This window comes from Capra hircus, chromosome 7 (assembly GCF_001704415.2).
Source record: "Capra hircus breed San Clemente chromosome 7, ASM170441v1, whole genome shotgun sequence".
Classification (NCBI taxonomy): Eukaryota; Metazoa; Chordata; class Mammalia; order Artiodactyla; family Bovidae; genus Capra; species Capra hircus.
The window spans coordinates 68,568,497-68,592,985 of NC_030814.1; the positions used below are offsets into that span (position 1 = coordinate 68,568,497).

General features: G+C 36.5%; 2 protein-coding genes across 2 annotated transcripts; both read right to left on the bottom strand.

Annotated features, from left to right (window-relative positions):
• LOC102173555 (olfactory receptor 2M3-like) lies at nucleotides 9,298-10,236 on the bottom strand. The gene has a single exon (XM_013965440.2). It carries the CDS (start codon nucleotides 10,234-10,236, stop codon nucleotides 9,298-9,300), a length of 939 nt encoding a protein of 312 aa, XP_013820894.1.
• On the bottom strand, nucleotides 23,306-24,268 carry LOC102174652 (olfactory receptor 2M4-like). Its single transcript, XM_013965439.2, has one exon. It carries the CDS (start codon nucleotides 24,266-24,268, stop codon nucleotides 23,306-23,308), a length of 963 nt encoding a protein of 320 aa, XP_013820893.2.

Consider the following 24,489-nt stretch of genomic DNA (forward strand, 5'->3'; position numbering starts at 1 on the left):
AAAATCCTCAACAAAATTCTAGCAATCAGAATCCAACAACACATTAAAAAGATCATACACCATGACCAAGTGGGCTTTATCCCAGGGATGCAAGGATTCTTCAATATCCGCAAATCTATCAATGTAATTCACCACATTAACAAATTGAAAAATAAAACCATATGATTATCTCAATAGATGCAGAGAAGGCCTTTGACAAAATTTAACATCCATTTATGATAAAAACTCTCCAGAAAGCAGGAATAGAAGGAACATACCTCAACATAATAAAAGCTATATATGACAAACCCACAGCAAACATTATCCTCAATGGTGAAAAATTGAAAGCATTTCCGCTAAAGTCAGGAACAAGACAAGGGTGTCCACTTTCACCGCTACTATTCAACATAGTTCTGGAAGTTTTGGCCACAGCAATCAGAGCAGAAAAAGAAATAAAAGGAATCCAAATTGGAAAAGAAGAAGTAAAACTCTCACTGTTTGCAGATGACATGATCCTCTACATGGAAAACCCTAAAGACTCCACCAGAAAATTACTAGAGCTAATCAATGAATATAGTAAAGTTGCAGGATATAAAATCAACACACAGAAATCCCTTGCATTCCTATACACGAATAATGAGAAAGTAGAAAAAGAAATTAAGGAAACAATTCCATTCACCATTGCAACGAAAAGAATAAAATACTTAGGAATATATCTACCTAAAGAAACTAAAGACCTATATATAGAAAACTATAAAACACTGATGAAAGAAATCAAAGAGGACACTAATAGATGGAGAAAGATACCATGTGCATGGATCGGAAGAATCAATATAGTGAACATGAGTATACTACCCAAAGCAATTTACAAATTCAATGCAATCCCTATCAAGCTACCAGCCACATTTTTCACAGAACTAGAACAAATAATTTCAAGATTTGTATGGAAATACAAAAACCTCGAATTGCCAAAGCAATCTTGAGAAAGAAGAATGGAACTGGAGGAATCAACTTGCCTGACTTCAGGCTCTACTACAAAGCCACAGTCATCAAGACAGTATGGTACTGGCACAAAGACAGACATATAGATCAATGGAACAAAATAGAAAGCCCAGAGATAAATCCACACGCATATGGACACCTTATCTTTGACAAAGGAGGCAAGAATATACAATGGAGTAAAGACAATCTCTTTAACAAGTGGTGCTGGGAAAACTGGTCAACCACTTGTAAAAGAATGAAACTAGATCACTTTCTAACACCGTACACAAAAATAAACTCAAAATGGATTAAAGATCTAAATGTAAGATCAGAAACTATAAAACTCCTAGAGGAGAACATAGGCAAAACACTCTCCGACATAAATCACAGCAGGATCCTCTATGATCCACCTCCCAGAATTCTGGAAATAAAAGCAAAAATAAACAAATGGGATCTAATTAAAATTAAAAGCTTCTGCACAACAAAGGAAAATAGAAGCAAGGTGAAAAGACAGCCTTCTGAATGGGAGAAAATAATAGCAAATGAAGCAACTGACAAACAACTAATCTCAAAAATATACAAGCAACTTATGCAGCTCAATTCCAGAAAAATAAACGACCCAATCAAAAAATGGGCCAAAGAACTAAATAGACATTTCTCCAAAGAAGACATACGGATGGCTAACAAACACATGAAAAGATGCTCTACATCACTCATTATTAGAGAAATGCAAATCAAAACCACAATGAGGTACCACTTCACACCAGTCAGAATGTCTGCGATCCAAAAATGTACAAGCAATCAATGCTGGAGAGGGTGTGGAGAAAAGGGAACCCTCCTACACTGTTGGTGGGAATGCAAACTAGTACAGCCACTATGGAGAACAGTGTGGAGATTCCTTAAAAAATTGCAAATAGAACTACCTTATGACCCAGCAATCCCACTGCTGGGCATACACACCGAGGAAACCAGAATTGAAAGAGACACATGTACCCCAATGTTCATTGCAGCACTGTTTATAATAGCCAGGACATGGAAACAACCTAGATGTCCATCAGCAGATGAATGGATAAGAAAGCGGTGGTACATATACACAATGGAGTATTACTCAGCCATTAAAAAGAATTCATTTGAATCAGTTCTGATGAGATGGATGAAACTGGAGCCAATTATACAGAGTGAAGTAAGCCAGAAAGAAAAACACCAATACAGTATACTAACACATATATATGGAATTTAGGAAGATGGCAATGACGACCCTGTATGCAAGACAGGAAAAAAGACACAGATGTGTATAACGGACTTTTGGACTCAGAGGGAGAGGGAGAGGGTGGGATGATTTGGGAGAATGGCATTCTAAGATGTATACTATCATGTAATAATTGAATCGCCAGTCTATGTCTGACGCAGGATACAGCATGATTGGGGCTGGTGCATGGGGATGACCCACAGAGATGTTATGGGGAGGAAAGTGGGAGGGGGGGTTCATGTTTGGGAATGCATGTAAGAATTAAAGATTTTAAAATTTAAAAAATAAAAAACTTAAAAAAAAATAAATCTGTTTACTTTCTATAAAAAAATAAAATTAAAAAAAAAACTAAAAAAATAATAAAAATAATAATAATAAAAGAAAACTATACATATATATATATACACACACACACACACACATATATACACACATATATATATACTATACATATATGGTCATAAGGAATGTGAGGATGAAACACTCATGGTTTACTAAAGGCCAGTATAACAGAGATAGATGATAAATGGTAAAATTCCATGGGGCCATTTTGCCAGAGGTTAATTCCCGTATCTGCCACTTAATGAGTGAATGCACGAAGTAAGTTTTTGTTTGTTTTGCTGTTGTTCCTTTTTAAACAAAGCCTTCACTTTTTGATAAATAATTTGGTTGCTATAAGAAGTTTATAAAAAAAATAAATGAGTTAAAGTAATGTCTATGTATTAGTACCCATAACATTTCAAAATGTTGATATTATTGTTTCTACTTTTTGTGAGACTTAAGAACCAAAGATCAACTATCTCACAAAGGCCTAATATAACACTTACTATAATACAACATATTATTGTTTATCTCCTCCTTTTAAATAAATATTTATAGGATCTATACACTTGTAGCTAAACTAAACCTGTCAGAATTGGAGAGAGAATTGGGTAGACTATTGATATTAATTTGACTTTTTTCATATGGTGCTCTATAAATCCATTAGATCGAGAAAGTCAGAATAAGCCAATTATATATAAGATCATGGCAATAATTATTAGTAATTTTGATTTATATATATACACATATATACACATAGAGAGAGGAGAGCTATTGAGAGAAAATTTGACACTCAACAACATAAAATATACAATATCTTGTAATAACATTATTCACAAAATGACCTTGTATATGTTATACACCCATACAGACACACACATATATATATTCCTCATTGTATATGAAATTGTCTATTTTCTCTATATATAGAGATGTGCATATCCATATATCAGTATATCTACCTGTTCATCTATCTGTATCTATTTACCATCTATTATCTATCATCTATTCTCCATCAAGTGTGATAACTATTATTTGAAGATTTTGATGTTTTTGCTTACTCTTATCTAATTAATGCATCAGACTCTTGCAGTTCGTTTTGTAAAAAATCTCTTTAGGAAATAAAATATTATTGTTTTATTTATTTCTGAAGTTCTCAGTTTCACATTAGTTGTCCCTGAGGAAAAAGGACAATTTATTTATTGAATGCAAATAGAATTATTCTCTATATTCTGTAATAACCTAAATGTTAAGAGAATAGATAAATGTAATTGTAGAACTGAATTACTTTTCTGTACACCTGAAACTAATACAACATTGTTAATGATACTCCAGTAAAAAATAAAAATTAAAAAAATAAAACTTAGTTGCAATTGTGTACATGTCTAAAAAGTTGGTTGACATGGTCTCATGAATCAAAAACAGAATGTGATGTCTTGTGTAAATCTCAGTAATTATTATTATATAAAATTTTATTTGCCTAATAGAACTATGTGCACTTAGATATATTGAATATTAAATACAACACAAGCTTTCACAAATGGATTTGTATTTTATAAAGTGATGATTAATAAAATGTTATAAAGAAAAACATGGAAAAATATATAGAGAATGATAATTTCATAGTGTACTAGTATACTCTGAGTTTCTTTCTAAGTATTTGAGTGGGTAATTTTACTTATTGAAAACTGTTATGGTGAAAAAATAGCCCATGATATGTGCGTCCAATTACAAGTTTGTAAATCTTGGGAAACACTATGAAAGCATTTATATCTTTGATTTTCTTATCTCTAAAGCCAAGATTGATAACACTGAACCAACCAGGAAAGTAATGGTTGTCTTCACTTGCGCTAGTTAAAGAAACACTGGTCTAACTGAATCACCTTAGTAGAAAAGAATTCTATGTGGTCATTCTGTAAAGAATTCAATGAGCATATAAATAGCAACATCTTATTATGATAAATTTTGTAAATGATTTGTTTTCCCTCCTACACAAGCTAGAATAAAATATAAGTATTTCATGGATTATATAGAGACTATATATGGATTATATAGAATATTTTATGGATTATATTGGAGAAGGAAATGGCAACCCACTCCAGTACTCTTGCCTGGAGAATCCCATGGATGGAGGAGCCTGGTGGGCTACAGTCCATGGGGTCGCAAAGGGTTGGACACGACTGAGCGACTTCACTTCGCTTTACTATGATAAATTTTGCAAATGATTTATTTTCCCTCTTACACAAACTAGTGTAAAATATAAGTATTTTATGGATTATATAGAACACTAATTACATAAATTAAAAACAATTTGCTTTTCCTTGAGAATTTCTAAAACTCCTATTTTATAAAGCTAGCATACTTTGTCTTCTATCATGATGTCAAAAAGGATTGAAAACTTCATTTCTTGGGCTTGTCCAAGTGTGCCCCATATTACATTTTCAGCAAATGTATTTTCAGTTATTCAGTTTATGAGTAAATAAAATATGTAAATGTTGAGATACATTCCTTCTGTACCTACTTTGTTTAGATTCCTATCATAAAGGGATGCTGACTTTTGTCATATGTCTTCCCTGCATCTATTGCAATAATCATATATGTTTTTCCTTAATTCTGCTAGTGTGGCATATTGAATTAATTGATCTGTGCATGTTTAACTGTCCTTGAATCTCAGGGGTAAATCCCACTTTATTTAAGATTATGCTTATGTATGATTATTTGATATATAGTCATTTAACGGCGTATGATTATTTAATGAGTTGTTGAATTTATTTTGATTGTATTTTTGAGGAATTTTGCATTTACTATCAAAGGAATGCTGTTGCTGTTGTTGTTGTTTAGTTGCTCAGTCATGTCTAACTCTTTCGCAACCCCATGGGCTGTAGCCCGCCAGGCTCCTCTGTCCAGGGGATTTCCCAGGCTTGCCATTTCCTTCTCCTGAGGATCTTCCTAACCCAGGGATTGAACTCACATCTCCTGCATTGGCAGGAGATTCTTTACTACTGAGCCATCAGGGAGGCCCAATATTTACCTGTAACATTCTTTTCTTTTAGAGTTCTTGCCTAGCTTTGGTATCACAGTGATATTGGCATCATAAAGTAAGTTTGGGTGTATTTTTGTTCTTCAATTTGGGGGGAAGATTTTCAGAAAGATTCATGTTAAATTTTCATTAAATGCTTCGTAGAATTTACCAGGGATTTATCCAGGCTTGGATTTTTTTCTGTGTGAGGTTTTTTTTTTTTTTTTTTTTGATGACTGATTTAATTCTTCAAGATTGCCAGGAGAAACATTAGCCATCTCAGACAGGCAGATGATGCCACTCTAATGGCAGAAAGTGAAGAGGAACTAAAGAGCCTCTTGATAGGGGTGAAAAAGGGAAGTGGAAAAGCAGGCTTAAAATTTTACTCTATTCTCTCCCTGCCAGTAAGTTCTATAATGTCATGTTTTCATGCTGCTATTTAGTGAACTTTAATAACTCCCTCTAGCATTTCATGTTGGGCAGCTTTGCAGTGGTGTTGGGTACTCTCAGTTTCTGTTTGGGAAGTTCTTTCTCCTTCATTTCTGAAATACAGCTTCAGTTAGTATTCTTTGTCAGTAGGTACTATGTTGTTGTTGTTCTTTGAGTACTTTGAATATGTCATCCCATGTTGTCTTAGCCTGCAATGTTTTTCTAGATTGCCATTGATAGCCTTATGGTGGTACATGGCAAGTTGCTTTTCTCTTGCGATTTTCTTTTGTTATTTATTTATTTTATTTTTGGCTATGCTGGGTCTTCACTGCTATGCAGGCTTTTCTCTAGTTACAGTGAGATGGGGCTACTCTCTAGTTGCAGTGTGCAAGCTTCTCGTTGTGCTGGCTTCTCTTGTTGCTGAGCACAGGCTCTAGAGAATGTGGGCTTCAGTAGTTGTGGTAATTGGACTCAGTAGTTTCAGGTCCTGGGCTCTAAAGCACAGGCTCAATAGTTGTGGGGCACAGGCTTAATTGCTCCATGGCATGTGAGGTTTTCCTGGATCAAGGATAGAACCCATGTCTCCTGCATTGACAGGTGTGTTTTTTTACCACTGAGTCACCAGGGAAGCCTGGCAATTTTCAAAATAGTATCTTTGCCTTTAATTTTGGACAGTTTGACTCTAATGTGCCTTTGTGAACATCCCTTGATAATCAGCTTATTTGCAGTTCATTGGACTTCATGAATCTAGATGTTCATTTCCCTTCTCAGAAATGTGAAATTTCTAATCCTATTTCTTTTGAAAAAAAATTGTTTATTTTTTAATTGAGGGATAATCGCTTTACAGAATTTTGTTGTTTTCTGTCAAAGCTCAACATGAATCAGCCATAGGTATACATATGTCCCCTTCCTCTTGAGTCTCCCTCCTGTCTCCTTCATCATCTCACCCCTCTAGGTTGATAAAAAACCCCTGTTTGAGCTCCCTGAGACATACAGCATTACTTCTTTAAGTAAGCATTGTGTTCTTTTCTCTTTCTTCACTCTTTCTGACATTTCCAAAATGCTTTATTTCAGTCAATGATATGTCTTAAGTCAAACAGGGTTTTTTCATTCTTTTTCCCTCTTGTTGTTGTTCCTATGACTGTATAATTTTAAAATGTCTGTCCTTGAGTTCACTGAGTCTTTTTCTGTTTTATTATATCTGCAATAGAAACTCTCTATTAAGTTTTCAGTTGTTATTACCTTCTTTAGCTCCAGAGTTTATGTGTATGTTTTTCACTGTTGCTTTCTGTCTTTGTTGAACTCATTTTTTCATCCATTGTTTCTGATTTTGTTTTGTTGTCTATGTTCTCTTGCAGCACAATGGTTTTCCTTAAAATGGTTATAATGAATTATTTATCAGGCTCAATACATGATAACTTTCCTACTCCTGGACATTTGCCTTACCACATATCTGTGAACTCAGAGACTTATAAAACAATTTTTAAAAGCTGCATTTCAGTCATAAATTAGTACATTATAAGTGTTTCTCATCTCACTGTCAGAAAAAGTTATTGAAATATTTTTATATCTTTTAGAGAAAAGAATCTGTAAATTATCTCTGGGTATGTAGTAGGTAGACTCCTAAACGTTCCCCATGATCTGTATCCCTTGAAGTTGCTTCTGTAATTAAGTTAACCTACAAGGTAAGAGTAAAGCAACTGTGCAGACATAATTAAAATCCAACATCAGTTAATTGTAAGTAATCTAAGGGAGATTATCCTGAGTTGGCTTTACTTAATCACTTGGTAGACCTTTAAAAGAAGACTTAGACTTTCACTGAGGTCAGAGAGACTCTTATGCTGGCCTTGAAGAAATAGGCTGACATGAAATAGTTATGTGCAAAGAAATGAATTATTTCAACAACTACATGAGTTTAGAAGATGATGCTGGGCTTCACATGAAACTGCAGCCCCAGCCAGAGTCTGGATTGCTCCCTTGTGATACCTGAAGTACAACACCTAGTTTAGCTATGTCAGAATCTCTACCCACACATCCTATGACATAATAAATAATTGGGCTCCCTTGATAGCTCAGTTGGTAAAGAATCCTCCTGCAATGCAGGAGACCCTGTTTCAATTCCTGGGTCAGGAAGATCCCCTGGAGAAGGGAAAGGCTACCCATTCCAGTATTCTGGCCTTGAAAATTCCATGGACTGTATAGGCCATGGGATCACAAAGAGTTGGACAGTACTGAGTGACTTTCACTTTCACTTCACTTTCAATAAATAATTATTATTTAGAAATCCTAAGTTGTGTAAATTTGTTATGTAGCAAAGGAAACCTAATGCACGGTGGATGTTAAAACAAAGTTTTAAAAGATTAAAATTTTTAAATTTAAAAATTCATATTAAGACATATTGGTTGTTCCTCATAAACACACATAAATCTCCAGGTTTGAACTTTCATTTAAATATCATTGCAAGAATACCTACAGTGGTGTCACACATGTGATTTATAGAAAAATATCAGAATTTGGACAACTTACAGTTTTCTATTTATAAAATTGAACATTTTTCATGAAATTACTGTGCCCAACACATATAAGGATTAAGATATCTAAGTGTAAAAAATCAAGGCATCAAGGATTCATATTCACATTTCGATTTCCCATATATTAGGCTAATGCCAGTAAAAAAAGAAAAGAAACGGAAGGTCCCCAATTCTCCAAAACCCTGAAGAGGGGAAGAGTCCATTATAAGATGGGTTTATAAACCTAATCATAAATCTATTCCTTTTTACCTCTTTCTCATTAAATGGGCTAATTTTATAATAGTCTTATAAATACATATTTAAACTTGTATATAATTAACTCAGTCATTCAATTTAACAAGTCAATTAATCCAAGGTGCCAATTTGGATTCAGGAAAATTCTTTGGTTTGATAAAGACAAAGCTGTTATATGTTAAAAAAAAGAAAAAAAAAACAACGCAAAACATTTATCAGTGTTCTATTTAATTATGGAATTATGTGGTAATTTCATGTTGGGTAAATACCTCTAATTTCTTAAGTGGTATCTTATAAAATAAGTATATAGTTGTGCATATTAGCTTGCAGTACATATTTACTCATGGTCATACTTTAACTTTTCTATAATGAAAGAAATATAATATTGGAACAAACAAGAATGCAGTTTTTTTTTTCAAACTTTCTAAAACTTGTTTGCCTGTTCATAATTTTTTTAGTAAAAAGATGGGTAAATATTGAGTGCTAAATTACAATGGTTAAATAAATAAATTTAAGCATAAAACAAAACTGCAAAAAAAAGTTAATCAGGCAATTTATTCTCCAGACTTGCCCCTCCCTAACACCTTCATGAATGCTCTGGCCACTTCCTTGTTTCGGAGGCTGTAGATGAGGGGATTCAGCATGGGAGTGAGGATGGTATAGAAGGCCGATACCATCTTGTCCTGGGTAGGGGATCTGTCAGACACAGGCCGCATATATATGAACATGGCAGCTCCATAATACATTCCCACCACCATGAGGTGGGAAGAACAGGTCGCAAAAGCTTTGCGGCGACCCTCTCCAGATCCCATGCGAATGACAGCCATAATAACACGGACATAGGAAGCAATAATGACTGCTACAGGGAAAAGAAGCATAATTACACAGCAAATAAACATTAACCTTTCAAATAACAATGTGTTAGTGCATGAGAGAGTGAGAAGGGCAGGGACATCACAGAAAAAGTGGGGTATTTCCCTGGAACCACAATATGGGAAGGACAATGCAACTGCAATAACAATTATGCCATCAAAAGAACCAACAACCCAAGAAGAAACAGCCACGAGACAACAGATCTTCTGGCTCATGAGAACTGAGTATCTTAATGGGTGGCAAATGGCAACATACCGATCATAGGCCATTGCAGCCAACAGGAAGCATTCAGATCCAAGCAGGGACACATATAAGAATATCTGGGTTCCACACCCAGCCAGAGAGATGGACTTCTTTCCAGACAAGTAGTTGAAAGTCATCTTGGGTACAGTGGTACAAATAAGCATGAGGTCCATGAGGGATAGCTGACTGAGGAGCAAGTACATGGGAGTGTGGAGCTGAGTATCCAGGTAGATGAGGAGAACCATGATAGTGTTTCCCATGAAGGCCACTGTGAAGATGCCCAAGACCAGAGAGAAGAGGAAGATGTGGGTGGGACTGTGATCAAAGATTCCCAGCAAGATGAAGTTAGAGTTTAAAGTATGATTCTCCCATGGCATGATGAATATATTCACTGTGGAGAATACAACATGTAAGAAATCTCCAATATTTTGTTATGGAAATATCAAGAATTTTTAGCCTAGATCACAATTGCTATAATGTCTATATATAGCAAATTCTATTTCTCTGAGTATCACTTTTTAAAAATGTGTAGACAAGGGAATCCCATGGATAGAGGAGCTTGTCAGGCTACAGTCCATGAAGTCGCAAAGAGCTGGACATGACTGAAGCAACTTAGCACAGCACATATAGGAAAACTTATTTCTCAGAGAATCATTTTTTAAAATTTGTAGATAAGAGATATTAGACTTATTTTTAGCTTTAATGATTTGGGTAAAGAAACCACATAGTTAACAGGCATATTTGTTCCATAATTAAAATACAAGTGATTTCTCAAAAGGCATATAATCTAATTTCAGCAACCAGCCAACTCAGATATGTAGTGTCGATTATCCCTTCAGAAGTCAAGAGTCATTATGAGCCATCTGAAGACTCATGAATTTCTGGGAAGTCAATGAGATTTTCTGTTACGTTTTTCTATGGAATTTAGCGTACCACTCTATGATATTAATAAAAAATTCTTTCTACCAAAGTGTGGAAGAAAGCATGTATGTTTAGAAATGAGATAGGATTAATCAAATACCAAGTGAAGAGAAGGGATTGAGAAACTGTTAATCAGAAGTGTATCTAATAGTACATGTTGCTTATAATAGTGAATTATAGTAGATAAAATTTCTCACCAATATGACCATTACTAACTCTATCTATTAAGATAAGGTGTACCCATGAAATATCCTGGTACAGGTCATTTTTCTGGAGAAGCAGACTAGAGTGCAATAGCACAGTTCAAACACCTGGAACGAATCATTTTATCTGTGTGATCTTAGTTAATTTCTCTAAGCTTTATTTTTTACTCTGTAAAATTTGACATTTTCTATATCTATATTGTAGGGTGTTATTAAGACTAAATGAGATCATGTTTACAAAGTATGGATATTACCTGGGATATAGTTTAAAAATATATATATATATTTAATACCTATAACTATGTAAGTATTTTTAAATAAATAAATACTATAGGAGGGAAGAGAGATTACTCATACTTTAGACTATTCTATCTTTTCAATTTCCTTAGCCAGATTCATTCAGGGGATTCTTTGGCTTCACAGCAGCGTATTTTTTAATGCCTGTTTATACATCTATTTTATTTTTTCTCTTCTCTTACCTGTTACTTCATTATTGAAGGCAATGGCTTCCTTTCTATGTCTTTGCATGTGTTTTCTTTCCTCTGGGTGTAATGCAGAGCAGTAACTGGTATTTTGGTTTTTGGCTTTGGGAAAAAAAAAATTTCGTGTGGTTCTGCCAAATTAACTAAAATTATGCATTTTATTTGACAGAAAATCTGATTTAAAGCACAGCATAGTTATCCATTATTTTATGACTTTTGTGCTAATGTTAGGGGAAGCACATTGACTGAAACTGCCCACCCTGGCCAGGCACCATAGAAACCATCTGCATGAGTTGTTTTACAACAGGAGTTCCTGGTAAGGAAGACAGAGCTAATAAGCCACTACCAACCAGAAGAGCCAAAAGGAGACACCACATGTCAGACCACCTCCCAGAATCCTTCTCGCTGGCATTCAACTTGGCTGAACAAGCTGTGTACCACCAGGAAGGACTCTGAGTCAGAATGATTGGCTAAAGACAACCTGGAAACTAATCCCATCACCATAAAACCTGAGACTGTGAGCCATGTGGCAGAGCAGTTTGCCTTGGGTTCCCTTACCCTACTGCTCTCTGCTCGGGCACCCTTTCCCAATAAAATCTCTTGCTTTGATAGCTCATGTGTCTCCTCGGACAATTCATTTCAGAGTGTTAGACAAGAGCCCAGTTTCGGGCCCTGAAAGGGATCCCCCTTCCTGCAATGCTAATCTCTATCAAAAGTAATCATCTTAGCTTATTCTAATATATAGCTTTTGAATAAAATATAGCTCCATCCTGCTGTACTCCTGAAATGCTGAGATATTTTGAAATAATTATCATCTCCCTCAGACTTACCTTCTGAGAGGTAACAGGCAGCAAGGCCAGGGGTCTCCAAACTGAGGAAATAGGCTGCAAGAATCAGACAATTTTTCCCTCTCCCTTAAGCAGCAGGAGGAAACAAACTGCTATTCCCAGATTTTTTTTTCCTTCTCCACACAAAATTAAAAGGAGATTTCTCTGTGGAAATGTTTTCCTTAACTTTCCTATGTTAATGAAACTATGTATTTGCTTTGGAATTTGCCTTTCTCTGGTTCCACCTAAGACTAACTTTTTTCTTTTCTCAAACCTTGGGCTTGATAGTAGCTCAGTAAACCAGTATTCATATCAATTGTTTTATGGCTGGGGGATGATACATCTTGTGCCATCCTCTCTCAAAAATGCATATTGTGGGAGATGGGCCTGGTGAAACGCTGTCAGCCTTGAGGTGTTTCTCTTATCTGATTAATAACTTTCTAACAGACATAAAACAGCTTGCTAAAGACTAGCAGGGGGGCACTCTCCATCCCCCTTCTAATGTCTATATCAGAAGCTTTCTCTGTCCCCTTTTTATACCTTAATGAAAGCCTGCTATACAAAAGGTCTTGAGTGATCAAGCCTGGTCTTTGGTCCTGAAGTTAAATCTTCTTCTTTAGAGATCACGAATCCAAAATTATTCATCATAAGCTATCACTTCCAAATGTTCCTAAGAAGACATGGTACTACTTGCTAGATAAAAATGCTTAAATTTCTAGAGAAAACCTATTTAATAACATTTTGCTAAGTCATCTTTCTATTTGAAATCCCTCCAGGTTATCCAGTCCCTTGTCTTTAATTACAGTTATATATGTGATCACTCATTTTTTCTCCTAAGGCCTCATATAAAAATAGTTTTCTATCTTTAAAGTGTGAATCATATTAATATTTACTATTAATATAAAAGTTTGTCACTTTCTAGATTAATAATATAAATTCCTTAATTCTTATCATCTGTATTTTCTGACTGTTCATATATTAATCTCTCTATATTCACACTTCTTTCATAATTTCTAATTATTTCATTATTAACTATATAAGTTCCAAAACAACATTTGGATTCCTCATTTTAAAATAAGTAAATACTCATTGAGCTGTAAGCTTTATTATATCTAAGTAAAACTATTAAAATTCATTATTTATTTTTAAATTGATGATTCACAAGTGGAGTGAATTGACTTGAGATTTGGAGTCATTTGACTTGAGATTCCTATACTAGAGATGTCAACATTATTTTAATTTATTCCTTTTCTGAAAACTTGACATTTGTGGTCACTTTCTCTTGATTCCAGTACTGGTTGTCTTGTCAATGTCTCCAGATACTATATAATTAGTTAATTTTTCTTCCATGAAATAATTTGACTTCCTAAGATTTTTATTTGCTCTCTTACTCTTTCATTAGTATTATGACTACTGCATCTATTTATCTTTACTCAATATTTTTTCTGAATACCAGATCTTAACAAATGCTTGCTAAGTATAAATTTTATGATATCCTTCTTTCATCTTATTTTCATGTCCAATTCTGAACTATTATCTCTCCATGAATCTATCACTCTTTTAATATTAACTTCAATTTTTAAGTCATTCTCCATCTTATTAATGATGTTTCTGCTCAGGAGTAATGTAGGATAGGAATAAGGTCCTTAGAAGGGAAATATATGAATTTTCAAAAATACTGCCCATTCACATGCAAGAATTCTTGAGCTATTTTACATTCTCATTAGCTACATAAACAGAAATAGCATTTTCTTTCATCACAATCTCAAAAATCATTTTCTATTGCTTAATTAAAAAAAAACACTTTGTAAACCTATTTGTAAGAAATGGTTTCTCATTCTTATAATTGTACAAATTTTCATTACTGATTTGAGTAGCTGTTTTATATGTTTATTAGTGATTCAGATTTCTTCTTAGTAAATTGCTTTAAAATCATTGCTTTATCCCTTGTGAAAGCAAAATGATAGAAACATAACTTCATAGTTTTCATATATATTTCCAATTCTCATGCAGTCATGGCAGGCTATAGTCCATAGGGTCGCAAAGAGTTGGACACGACACAGCACAGCGCAAAGTACAGCTTTCTTAGTATATAGTTGAATGTTTGTGTGTATGAATGTACACACTTAAAAATCATAAGCATCAGTGCATTTTAGGCCTCATAATGATTTTAAAACTCTGATTCTTGCAAAGTACTAATCTGCATGGGACTGTTCTGAGTGTCTCAAAAATATACACTCATATAATTCACACCATTTTCCCATTATTATAATTTCCACCCCATTTAACAGACATAAAAACTGAAGCAGAGAGAATATGCTAATTTTCCCATGGGTACATATCTAGTGAGAAGGCTGAGTTGTGAAGACAAGTCTCTGACTGCAGAGTTTTGCCTGACTATATAATATCCAGGGAGAGAAAGAAATACCAAAGTCTAATATTTGTTTTCATGTGTGTATCCTAAGTCACTTCAGTCAGCATTGGTAAGCAGGTTCCCTATCACTAGCACCACCTGGGGAGCCATAGGCAATGAAATTAAATTGGGCAAAGTTTGAGATAGGAATGAACTAAATAGTTCTGGATTTCTTGGAGGATTATGCGTCAAAGTATATCTTTCAGAAGAACCATAAATATGTCTGCAAAATAAGAGCATGATAATTCAGGCTATCCCAAGTACAGAGTCCCTAAGAGAGCTTGTCTGGTGATTCCACAGACACAAACAGCAAAAACATACATTTGGAAGTAAACAAGAGGAAAAGTCAATATCGAGTTGTATAAACAAAATGAGATCATCTCTGTAAAGATGAAAATATAGAAAGGCCATTAAAAGAAAATAAGAAATAATCATACAGAGGAAAAATATTTTAAAAGATGCACAGTTGCCTTAATGTCAAAAAAGCAATAGAGTGACACTAGCAATGAACAATAAGAAAATAAAATTAAGTAAACAGTTCATATGTCATGCCATAAAAAGAATAATATATTTACTAATAAATTAAACAAAATAACAGATTTTTAGGCTTGCAAAATTTTGAGGAAAAGAAACACTACGAGAAAGAAATTCAAAGATATTCGGTGTCAATCAATTAGAGGAATATTATTGTTAAGTTGGAAAACATCCCCCAAATTGATTTATAGATGCAATACCATCTCTATAAAAAAGTTCCAGCTGCTCTTTTTTCAGAATTGTCAAGCTAATCCTAAATTTTATACGGTATTTCAAGATACCTAGAATATCTTAAGCAAGTTTTACCAGAACAAAGAGAATTCACACTGTAAGGGGAATATGCTATTTCCTTGGTTCTGTCTCATCACAACAAAAATTTGAAACAATGGACGTTAAAGCCCTTCGCTTGTTACAGCTCTCAGACAGTGTTATAGCTCTGTGTTACAGTTCAGTTTTATTTAGAAAATAAAGGAAAATATATCCTCGAGGCATGAGGGCATGCCAAACCAAAAGACGTGAAGAGAAGAGAGAGAGCGAGACTTCTGGCCCTTTGGCTCCTCTCCTTATATGTTTTTCCCTCCCCCTGGGCCTGGTGTATGTAAACTGGACTGGCCAGGAGTGCTGTTTGTTTTACCCGATGTCCTTACTCTGGTCCTCGGACCTTCCTTTTTTCTATTTTCATGGGCTTTTTCCTTCCTTATCAAAAGAAGGAAGGGAATACCATCACCATTCTGGACTCCTTTTTCCTATTCTAACTACCTAACAACACTTTCTGAGTTTTCATTTACATTGAAACTATGGTGATCAAGGCAGTACAGCAATAACAAAAGAATAAATATGTAGATGCATGAAATAGAATTAACAGTTCAAGAGTAATTATATCCATCTATGGTCAACTGATTTTTCTACAGATGTACCAAAAATAAAAATAATGGAGAAAGTAGTGTCTCTTCAATAAATGGTGCTGTGACAACTGGATACAGCAAAGCAAAATAATAAAGTTGACCCTGTCTCACACCATACACAAAAAATTACTTCAAAGGTACCAATGACATATAAGAACTAAAACTATAAAACTCAAGAGGGAAACATTGATCTTTTGACTTTGTATTAAATGATGATTTTCCAGAAATTATGCAAAAATCTTAAGCATTAAAATGTTAAATACTTTGGACTACATCAAAATAAAACAAGTTTATAAATTCTAATTCTAAGGATGTTAAAAACAGAGTGAAAACAACACATTGAAGGGAAAATATTTGCAAAATATATCTGATAAGAGTCTGTTATCCAGAATATAAACGAAGCCTAAAAACTCAACAACAAAAACACGTTTATAACCAATTTTGTGAGGAATAGTTTGAGATGAGGCAAATAAGAAAGGAAGATGACCTCAACAGAGACAGGTTACCTTTTATTCAGGCAAAGAGGGGTGACAGTTGGTCTAATGACCGGGCTAAACATGTGATGGATCAGGGAGGATTCTTACAAAGGGAAGGTTTCAATCAGTGTGCTTCCCCTAACAGTATCACCTGACTAGGATAATAAGGGAGTATATCTGAAAGTGAAAGTTGCACAGTTGTATCTGACTTGTTGTGACCCCATGGACTATACAGTCTATGGAATTCTTGAGGCCAGAATACTGGAGTGGGTAGCCTTTTCCTTCTCCAGGGGATCTTCGCAACCCAGGGATTGAACCCAGGTCTCCCACATTGCAGGCGGATTCTTTGTCAGCTGAGCCACAAGGGAAGCCCTGATATTATCCTGACTATGTGGTTTAGTCCCTAAGTCATATCCAACTCTTGCGACCCCATGGACTGTAGCCTGTCAGGCTTCTTTGAAGGAATGGCCGAGAGGAGCCACCCCAAGTCCAAGGTCAGGGGCAACAACTGGGAGGAGCCACCCCACGCCTGAGGCCAGGGGTGGCGGCTGGGAAGACCAACCCCACATCCAAGGAGTGGTGGCTGCTCGGGTGCAGAAGGGCCTGGAGGAGCTATCAAACATTGAAGGTCAGGAACAGCAGCGGTGAGGAGATACCCTTCATCCAAGGTAAGGAGCAGCGGCTACGCTTTGCTGGAGCAGACGTGAAGAGATAACCCATGACCAAGGTAAGAGAAACCCAAATAAGATGGTAAGTATTGCAAGAGGGCATCAGAGGGCAGACACACTGAAACCATAATCACAGAAAACTAGTCAATCTAATCACACTAGGACCACAACCTTGTCTAACTCAATGAAACTAAGCCATGCCTGAGGGGCAACCCAAGACGGGTGGGTCATGGTGGAAAGACCTGACAGAATGAAGCCCACTGGAGAAGGGAATGGCAACCACTTCAGTATTCTTGTCTTGAGAACCCCATGAACAGTATGAAGAGGAAAAATGATGGGATACTGAAAGAGGAACTCCCCAGGTCAGTAGGTGCCCAACACGCTACTGGAGATCAGTGGAGAAATAACTCCAGAAAGAATGAAGGGATGAAGCCAAAGCAAAATCAATATCCCGCTGTGGATGTGACTGGTGATAGAAGCAAGGTCCAATGCTGAAAAGAGCAATATTGCATAGGAACCTGGAATGTCAGGTCCATGAATCAAGGCAAACTGGAAGTGGTCAAACAAGAGATGACAAGAGTGAATTTGACATTCTAGGAATCAGTGAACTAAAATGGACTGGAATGGGTGAACTTAACTCAGATGACCATTATATCTACTACTGCGGGCAGGAATCCCTCAGAAGAAATGGAGTAGCCATCATGGTCAACAAGAGTCCGAAATGCAGTACTTGGATGCAATCTCAAAAACGACAGAATGATCTCTGTTCGTTTCCAAGAAAAACCATTCAATATCAGAGTTATCCAAGTCTATGCCCCAACCAGTAACACTTAAGAAGCTGAAGTTGAATGGTTCTATGAGGACCTACAAGACCTTTTAGAACTAACACCCAAAAAAGATGTCCTTTCCATTACAGGGGACTGGAATGCAAAAGTAGGAAGTCAAGAAACACCTGGAGTAACAGGCAAATTTGGCCTTGGAATGTGGAATGAAACAGGGCAAAGACCAGTAGAGTTTTGGCAAGAAAATGCACTGATCATAACAAACACCTTCTTCCAACAACGCAAGAGAAGACGCTACACATGGACATCACCAGATGGTCAACACCAAAATCAGATTGATTATATTCTTTGCAGCCAAAGATGGAGAAGCTCTACACAGTCAACAAAAACGAGACCAGGAGCTGACTGTGGCTCAGTTCATGATCTCCTTATTGCCAAATTCAGACTGAAATTGAAGAAAGTAGGGAAAACTGCTAGACCATTCAGGTATGACCTAAATCAAATCCCTTATGATTATACAGCGGAAGTGAGAAATAGATTTAAGGACCTAGATCTGATAGATAGAGTGCCTGATGAACTATGGAATGAGGTTTGTGACATTGTACAGGAGACAGGGATCAAGACCATCCCCATGGAAAAGAAATGCAAAAAAGCAAAATTGCTGTCTGGGGAGGCCTTACAAACAGCTGTGAAAAGAAGAGAGGTGAAAAGCACAGGAGAAAAGGAAAGATATAAGCATCTGAATGCAGAGTTCCAAAGAATAGAAAGAAGAGATAAGAAAGCCTTCCTCAGGGATCAATGCAAAGAAATAGAGGAAAACAACAGAATGGGAAAGACTAGAGATCTCTTCAAGAAAATTAGAGATACCAAGGGAACATTTCATGCAAAGATGGGCTCGACACAGGACAGAAATGGTATAGGCCTAACAGAAGCAGAAGATATTAAGAGAGGTGGAAAGAATACACAGAAGAACTGTACAAAAAATATCTTCACAACCCAGATAATCATGATGGTGTGATCACTCACCTAGAGCCAGACATCCTGGAATGTGAAGTCAAGTGGGCCTTAGAAAGCATGACTGTAAACAAAGCTAGTGGAGCGGGTGGAATTCCAGTGGAGCTATTTCAAATCCTGAAAGATGATGCTGTGAAAGTGCTACACTCAATATGCCAGCAAATTTGGAAAACTCAGCAGTGGCCAGAGGACTGGAAAAGGTTAGTTTTCATTCCAATCCCAAAGAAAGGCAATGCCAAAGAATGCTCAAACTACCACACAGTTGCACTCATCTCACACGTTAGTAATGTAATGCTCAAAATTCTCCAAGCCAGGCTTCAGCAATACATGAACCGTGAACTTCCTGATGTTCAAGCTGGTTTTAGAAAAGGCAGAGGAACCAGAGATCAAATTGCCAACATCTGCTGGATCATGGAAAAAGCAAAAGAGTTCCAGAAAAACATCTATTTTTGCTTTATTGACTATGCCAAAGCCTTTGACTGTGTGGATCACAATAAATTGTGGAATATTCTGAAAGAGATGGGAATACCAGACCACCTGACTTGCCTCTTGAGAAATCTGTGTGCAGGTCAGGAAGCAAGAATTAGAACTTGACATGGAACAACAGACTGGTTTCAAACAGGAAAAGGAGTAGGTCAAGGCTGTATATTGTCACCCGGCTTATTTAACTTCTATGCAGAGTACATGATGAGAAACGCTGGACTGGAAGAAGCACAAGCTGGAATAAAGATTGCCGGGAGCAATATCAATAACCTCAGATATGCAGATGACACCACCCTTATGGCAGAAAGTGAAGAAAAACTAAAAAGCCTCTTGATGAAAGTGAAAGAGGAGAGTGAAAAAGTTGGCTTAAAACTCAACATTCAGAAAATGAAGATCATGGCATCTGGTCTCATCACTTCATGGGAAATAGTTGGGGAAACAGTAGAAGCAGTGTCAGACTTTATTTTTGGGGGCTCCAAAATCACTTCAGATGGTGACTGCAGCCATGAAATTAAAAGACGCTTACTCCTTGGAAGAAAAGTTATGACCAACCTACATAGCATATTCAAAAGCAGAGACATTATTTTGCCGACTAAGGTCCGTCTAGTCAAGCCTATGGTTTTTCCTGTGGTCATGTATGGATGTGAGTGTTGGACTGTGAAGAAGGCTGAGTGCCGAAGAATTGATGCTTTTGAACTGTGGTGTTGGAGAAGACTCTTGAGAGTCCCTTGGACTTCAAGGAGATCCAACCAGTCCATTGTGAAGGAGATCAGTCCTGGGTGTTCTTTGGAAGGAATGATGCTAAAACTGAAACTCCAGTACTTTGTTCACCTCATGTGAAGAGTTGACTCACTGGAAAATCTCTGATGCTGGGAGAGATTGGGGGCAGGGGGGAAGGGGACGACAGAGGATGAGATGGCTAAATTGCATCACTGACTCAATGGACGTGAGTCTGAGCGAACTCCGGGGTTGGTGATGGACTGGGAGGCCTGGTGTGCTGCGATTCATGGGGTCACAAGAGTCGGACACGACTGAGCAACTGAACTGAACTGAACTTGCAGAAGTGATAACAGGAGGTTTTTAGTTAGGTGGGCATTTGGGGTATTCTTTAGCTGAGATGACAGTCGCATTTGAGCAGGCAGTGGAAAGGTCCAGGCAGCGGATCGAAAGTGATGCAATCTGTCCAGAGTATTGGGGTGAGGCTTAAAGTTCAGTTTTGTTATCCCTGAAGTCAGGTGGTTCAGCAAGGGCCTCTGAGTTCATTATCTTCTTTTTCCAGGCCTTACTACAAGGTCTCTATCTTCTTTGAGGTCTTTATCTTCTTTTCTAAGCCTTAAGTGAAGTAGCTCAGTCAGTGTCAGATTCTTTGAGACCTCATGGACTGTGGGCCACCAGGCTCCTCTGTCCATGGGATTCTCTAGGCAAGAGTACTGGAGTGGGTTGCCATTTCCTTCTCCAGGAGATCTTCCCAACCCAGTGATGGAACCCAGGTCTCCTTCACTGCAGGCAGATGCTTTACCATCTGAGCCACCAGGGAAGGTCTTCTAAGCCTTAGGATTCCTTCAATTTTAAATGGCCTAGGAACTACATAGATCTTTATTCAAAGAAGATATTCAAATGACAATAAGGACATGAAAAGATGTTTAATATGATTAGTCATTTGGGAAATGTAAATAAAAAAACAACAAAATGCCACTTTAGACATACTAGAATGACTATGATCTTTAAAAAGTGGAAAGTTATGAGTTGACAAGAATGTGGGGGAATTGAAAGCCCCCTACACTGATGGTGGAAATGTAAAATTTTTTAGCCATCATAGAAATCAATTTGGCAGTTCTGCAAAGAGTTAAAAATATGGCTGAACAATTCTACTTACTGGAAACATATGTCCACACAAAAATGTGTATGTGAATGCTAATAATAGTAGTATTCATTTTAGTCAAAGTAAAAACATCTTATCTTTTTTTTTCCTTAAGTTTTGTTTTCTGGCTGTGCCGTGCAGTATATGGGATCTTAGGTCCCAGACCAGGAATTGCACCCATGTCCCCCTGCACTAGAAGTGTGGAGTCTAAACCACTGGGCAATGAGTGAAGTTCTGAAAGTGAAAAGAAAGTGAAGTCACTCAGTCGTGTCCGACTCTTTGTGACCCCATGGACTGTAGCCTACCAGGCTCCTTCATCCATGGAATTTTCTAGGCAAGAGTACTGGAGTGGGTTGCCATTTCCTTCTCCAAAATTTCTGAAATTTCTATCAATTGTTGATTGGATAAGCAAAGTGTTGTATAACCTTAAGTAGAATATTATTCAGTCACAGAAAGTAATAAAGAACTGATATGTGCTTCAACATGAACCTTGAAAACATTATGGTAAATGAGAGAAACTAGTCACGAAATAATACCACATTTGCAGATTTCGTTTATATGCTACATCCTAAATAGGCAAACGCCACAGAGACAAAGAACAGTGATTGCCTGCAGTTGGGGGAGAAGGAAATGATGAATGAATGCTAATGGGTATAATAGGTATGAGCATCTTTTGGAATTAGATAATGAAAATGTTTGCACTTATCTGTGAATCTACTGAAAAATAACTGAACTCTGCACTTTAAAGTGTTGAATTTCATTGTATGTGAATTTTATTTTTAAAAATCCTGAGAATATACATATATTTAGAATATTCTACATATCTCAAAAATTGTCATTTTTCTAAAAAGAGATGCAACATATTACAACCCATGGAACATTTTGTTTAAGTATAAAGTCTAATTTTAGTTTAAAAAAACATTTACAGAACAATAATAAATTGCACAATAAAGATTGGATTACAGTTATAAATTCATAAATCAAGTTAATCTCATGAGCATGTAAGGATTGTTTTTAAAGATTAGATTATTTATGTTTGTAAATTGCAAAAAATTAATGACTCTTTGGTTGCATCGATGTGTGGGCACTCAACAGAACATTAAAACAGCTGTTATGGGCATTCAGAGACCATAAGTTTCCTCTGAGAAAAAAAAAATTTCCAGTTTTGTGGCATAATTTATAGCAATTTTTTTTTACAGCTGTGTGCAAAATCATGATTAGCAATTCTAGAAACTGTTTGTTAGTTTTCTAGTATCTTAAATAGATTTTAGTTATCAATATAAGATTGAGTGACAAAGTCAGTTACAATAAAGATGAAGGTTGTGCAGCTTAAACAAATAGATATTTTATGTGGACTCATTAAAATATTCACTTTTTATTTAAAGGCAAAAAAAATGTGTAAGTCTCTGTTAGCTTATGTAGACATATGACTTATTTGACATAATTGTCAATGTTAACTATCAATTTCTAAATTCTTTGGAATTAAGTAGGAAAGAGTCAAGAATAAAAGTCAAAACATGGGTTCAAATAGGGCTAAAATGAAGACAAGTTCATTTAAGGTAAGTAATTGTTAAATAGAGACTTCAGTGGTTCGACTCCAACCTTTTGTCTTGGAAAAAGCAAAATCATCAAGACTTATACCTGAGTTAAAAGACGGGCATCCTAAAATCAGGTACTCATGTCTAACAACTAGTGGTATAAAAGAAATTCACAGTGGTGAAGCTGCCTATGCTGTTATCTAAACTGTCTTCTTTACCTGTGATGTTTATATAAACTATAAATGAAGGTATTTTAAATTGGAAATAAAAGTGGGAGAATAATATACCAGGAAGAATAAGACGATGCAAGGGACTCAAGTTTCCGGGAAGGAGTATTGATCACAGTGGGCACTCAAAGATGCTGTATAAAATTAATTTTCCTTTCCTCAACAGTTTCTGAAATCCTTTAGATACCTCTTTGTTTCGAAGACTATAGATGAGAGGGTTCAGCATGGGGGTGAGGATGGTATAAAAGGCTGATACCACCTTGTCCTGGTCCGGTGTGTGATTAGAAGCTGGTCTCATGTACATAAACATGGCAGCTCCATAGTAGAGTCCAACCACAGACAGGTGTGAGGAGCAGATGGTGAAGGCCTTGCGGCGACTTTCCTTGGAATCCATGCTGATGACAGCTTGAAGAACTCGTGAATAGGAACCAATAATCACAGAGACTGGTAAGACCAGCATCACCACACAACAGATAAAAAGCAAATTTTCAAATGCAGAGGTGTCTGTGCAAGATAAAGGTAAAAGGGCAGCAACATCACAGAAAAAGTGATGAATTTCCAGGGAACTGCAATAAGGGAATGAGAGGGCTGCTACAAGCACAATGGTCCCATCAAGAGAGCCCAAGATCCAGGAAGCAACAGTCATGAAGACACAGCGTTTCTGATTCATCAGGATGGTATATCGAAGAGGGTGGCATATAGCCACATAGCGATCATAGGCCATGACAGCCAACAGGAAGCATTCAGCTCCAAGTAGGGAAACATAGAAGAATATCTGGATGCCACAGCCTGCTAGAGAGATGGATTTCCTGCCAGACAAGTAGCTGAAGGCCATCTTGGGTACAGTAGTAGAGATGAGCATGAGGTCCATGAGGGACAATTGGCTAAGGAGCAAATACATAGGGGTGTGGAGCTGGGTGTCCAGGTAGATAAGAAGAACCATGAGAGTGTTTCCCATGAAGGCCACTGTGAAGATGCCCAAGACCAGAGAGAAAAGGAAGATGTGTGTGGGTCTATAATCAAAGATTCCTAACAGGATGAAGTCCAAGTTGAGGGTCTGGTTTCTCCAAACCATCCCGGATAATTTGTGTTATCTGCAAGATCCAGAATAGGTAGAAACTTGTTTATTAGTTTTCAAATGCATACCAGGTCAATGTACTCAATGTATTGTATGCACATATAAGAACTTCTCACCAACCTTCAGTTACCTCCTCTTTGGTCACAATAAGTTATGTGATTTGGTCCATTGTTTTCTAGTCATTTTATCATCCAGACTTCCCAAATAACAACTTCAAT

Bases quoted from the DNA above. Each gene is read 5' to 3' on its own strand.
- LOC102173555 (XM_013965440.2), bottom strand. From the start codon at position 10,236: ATGCCATGGGAGAATCATACTTTAAACTCTAACTTCATCTTGCTGGGA.
- LOC102174652 (XM_013965439.2), bottom strand. From the start codon at position 24,268: ATGGTTTGGAGAAACCAGACCCTCAACTTGGACTTCATCCTGTTAGGA.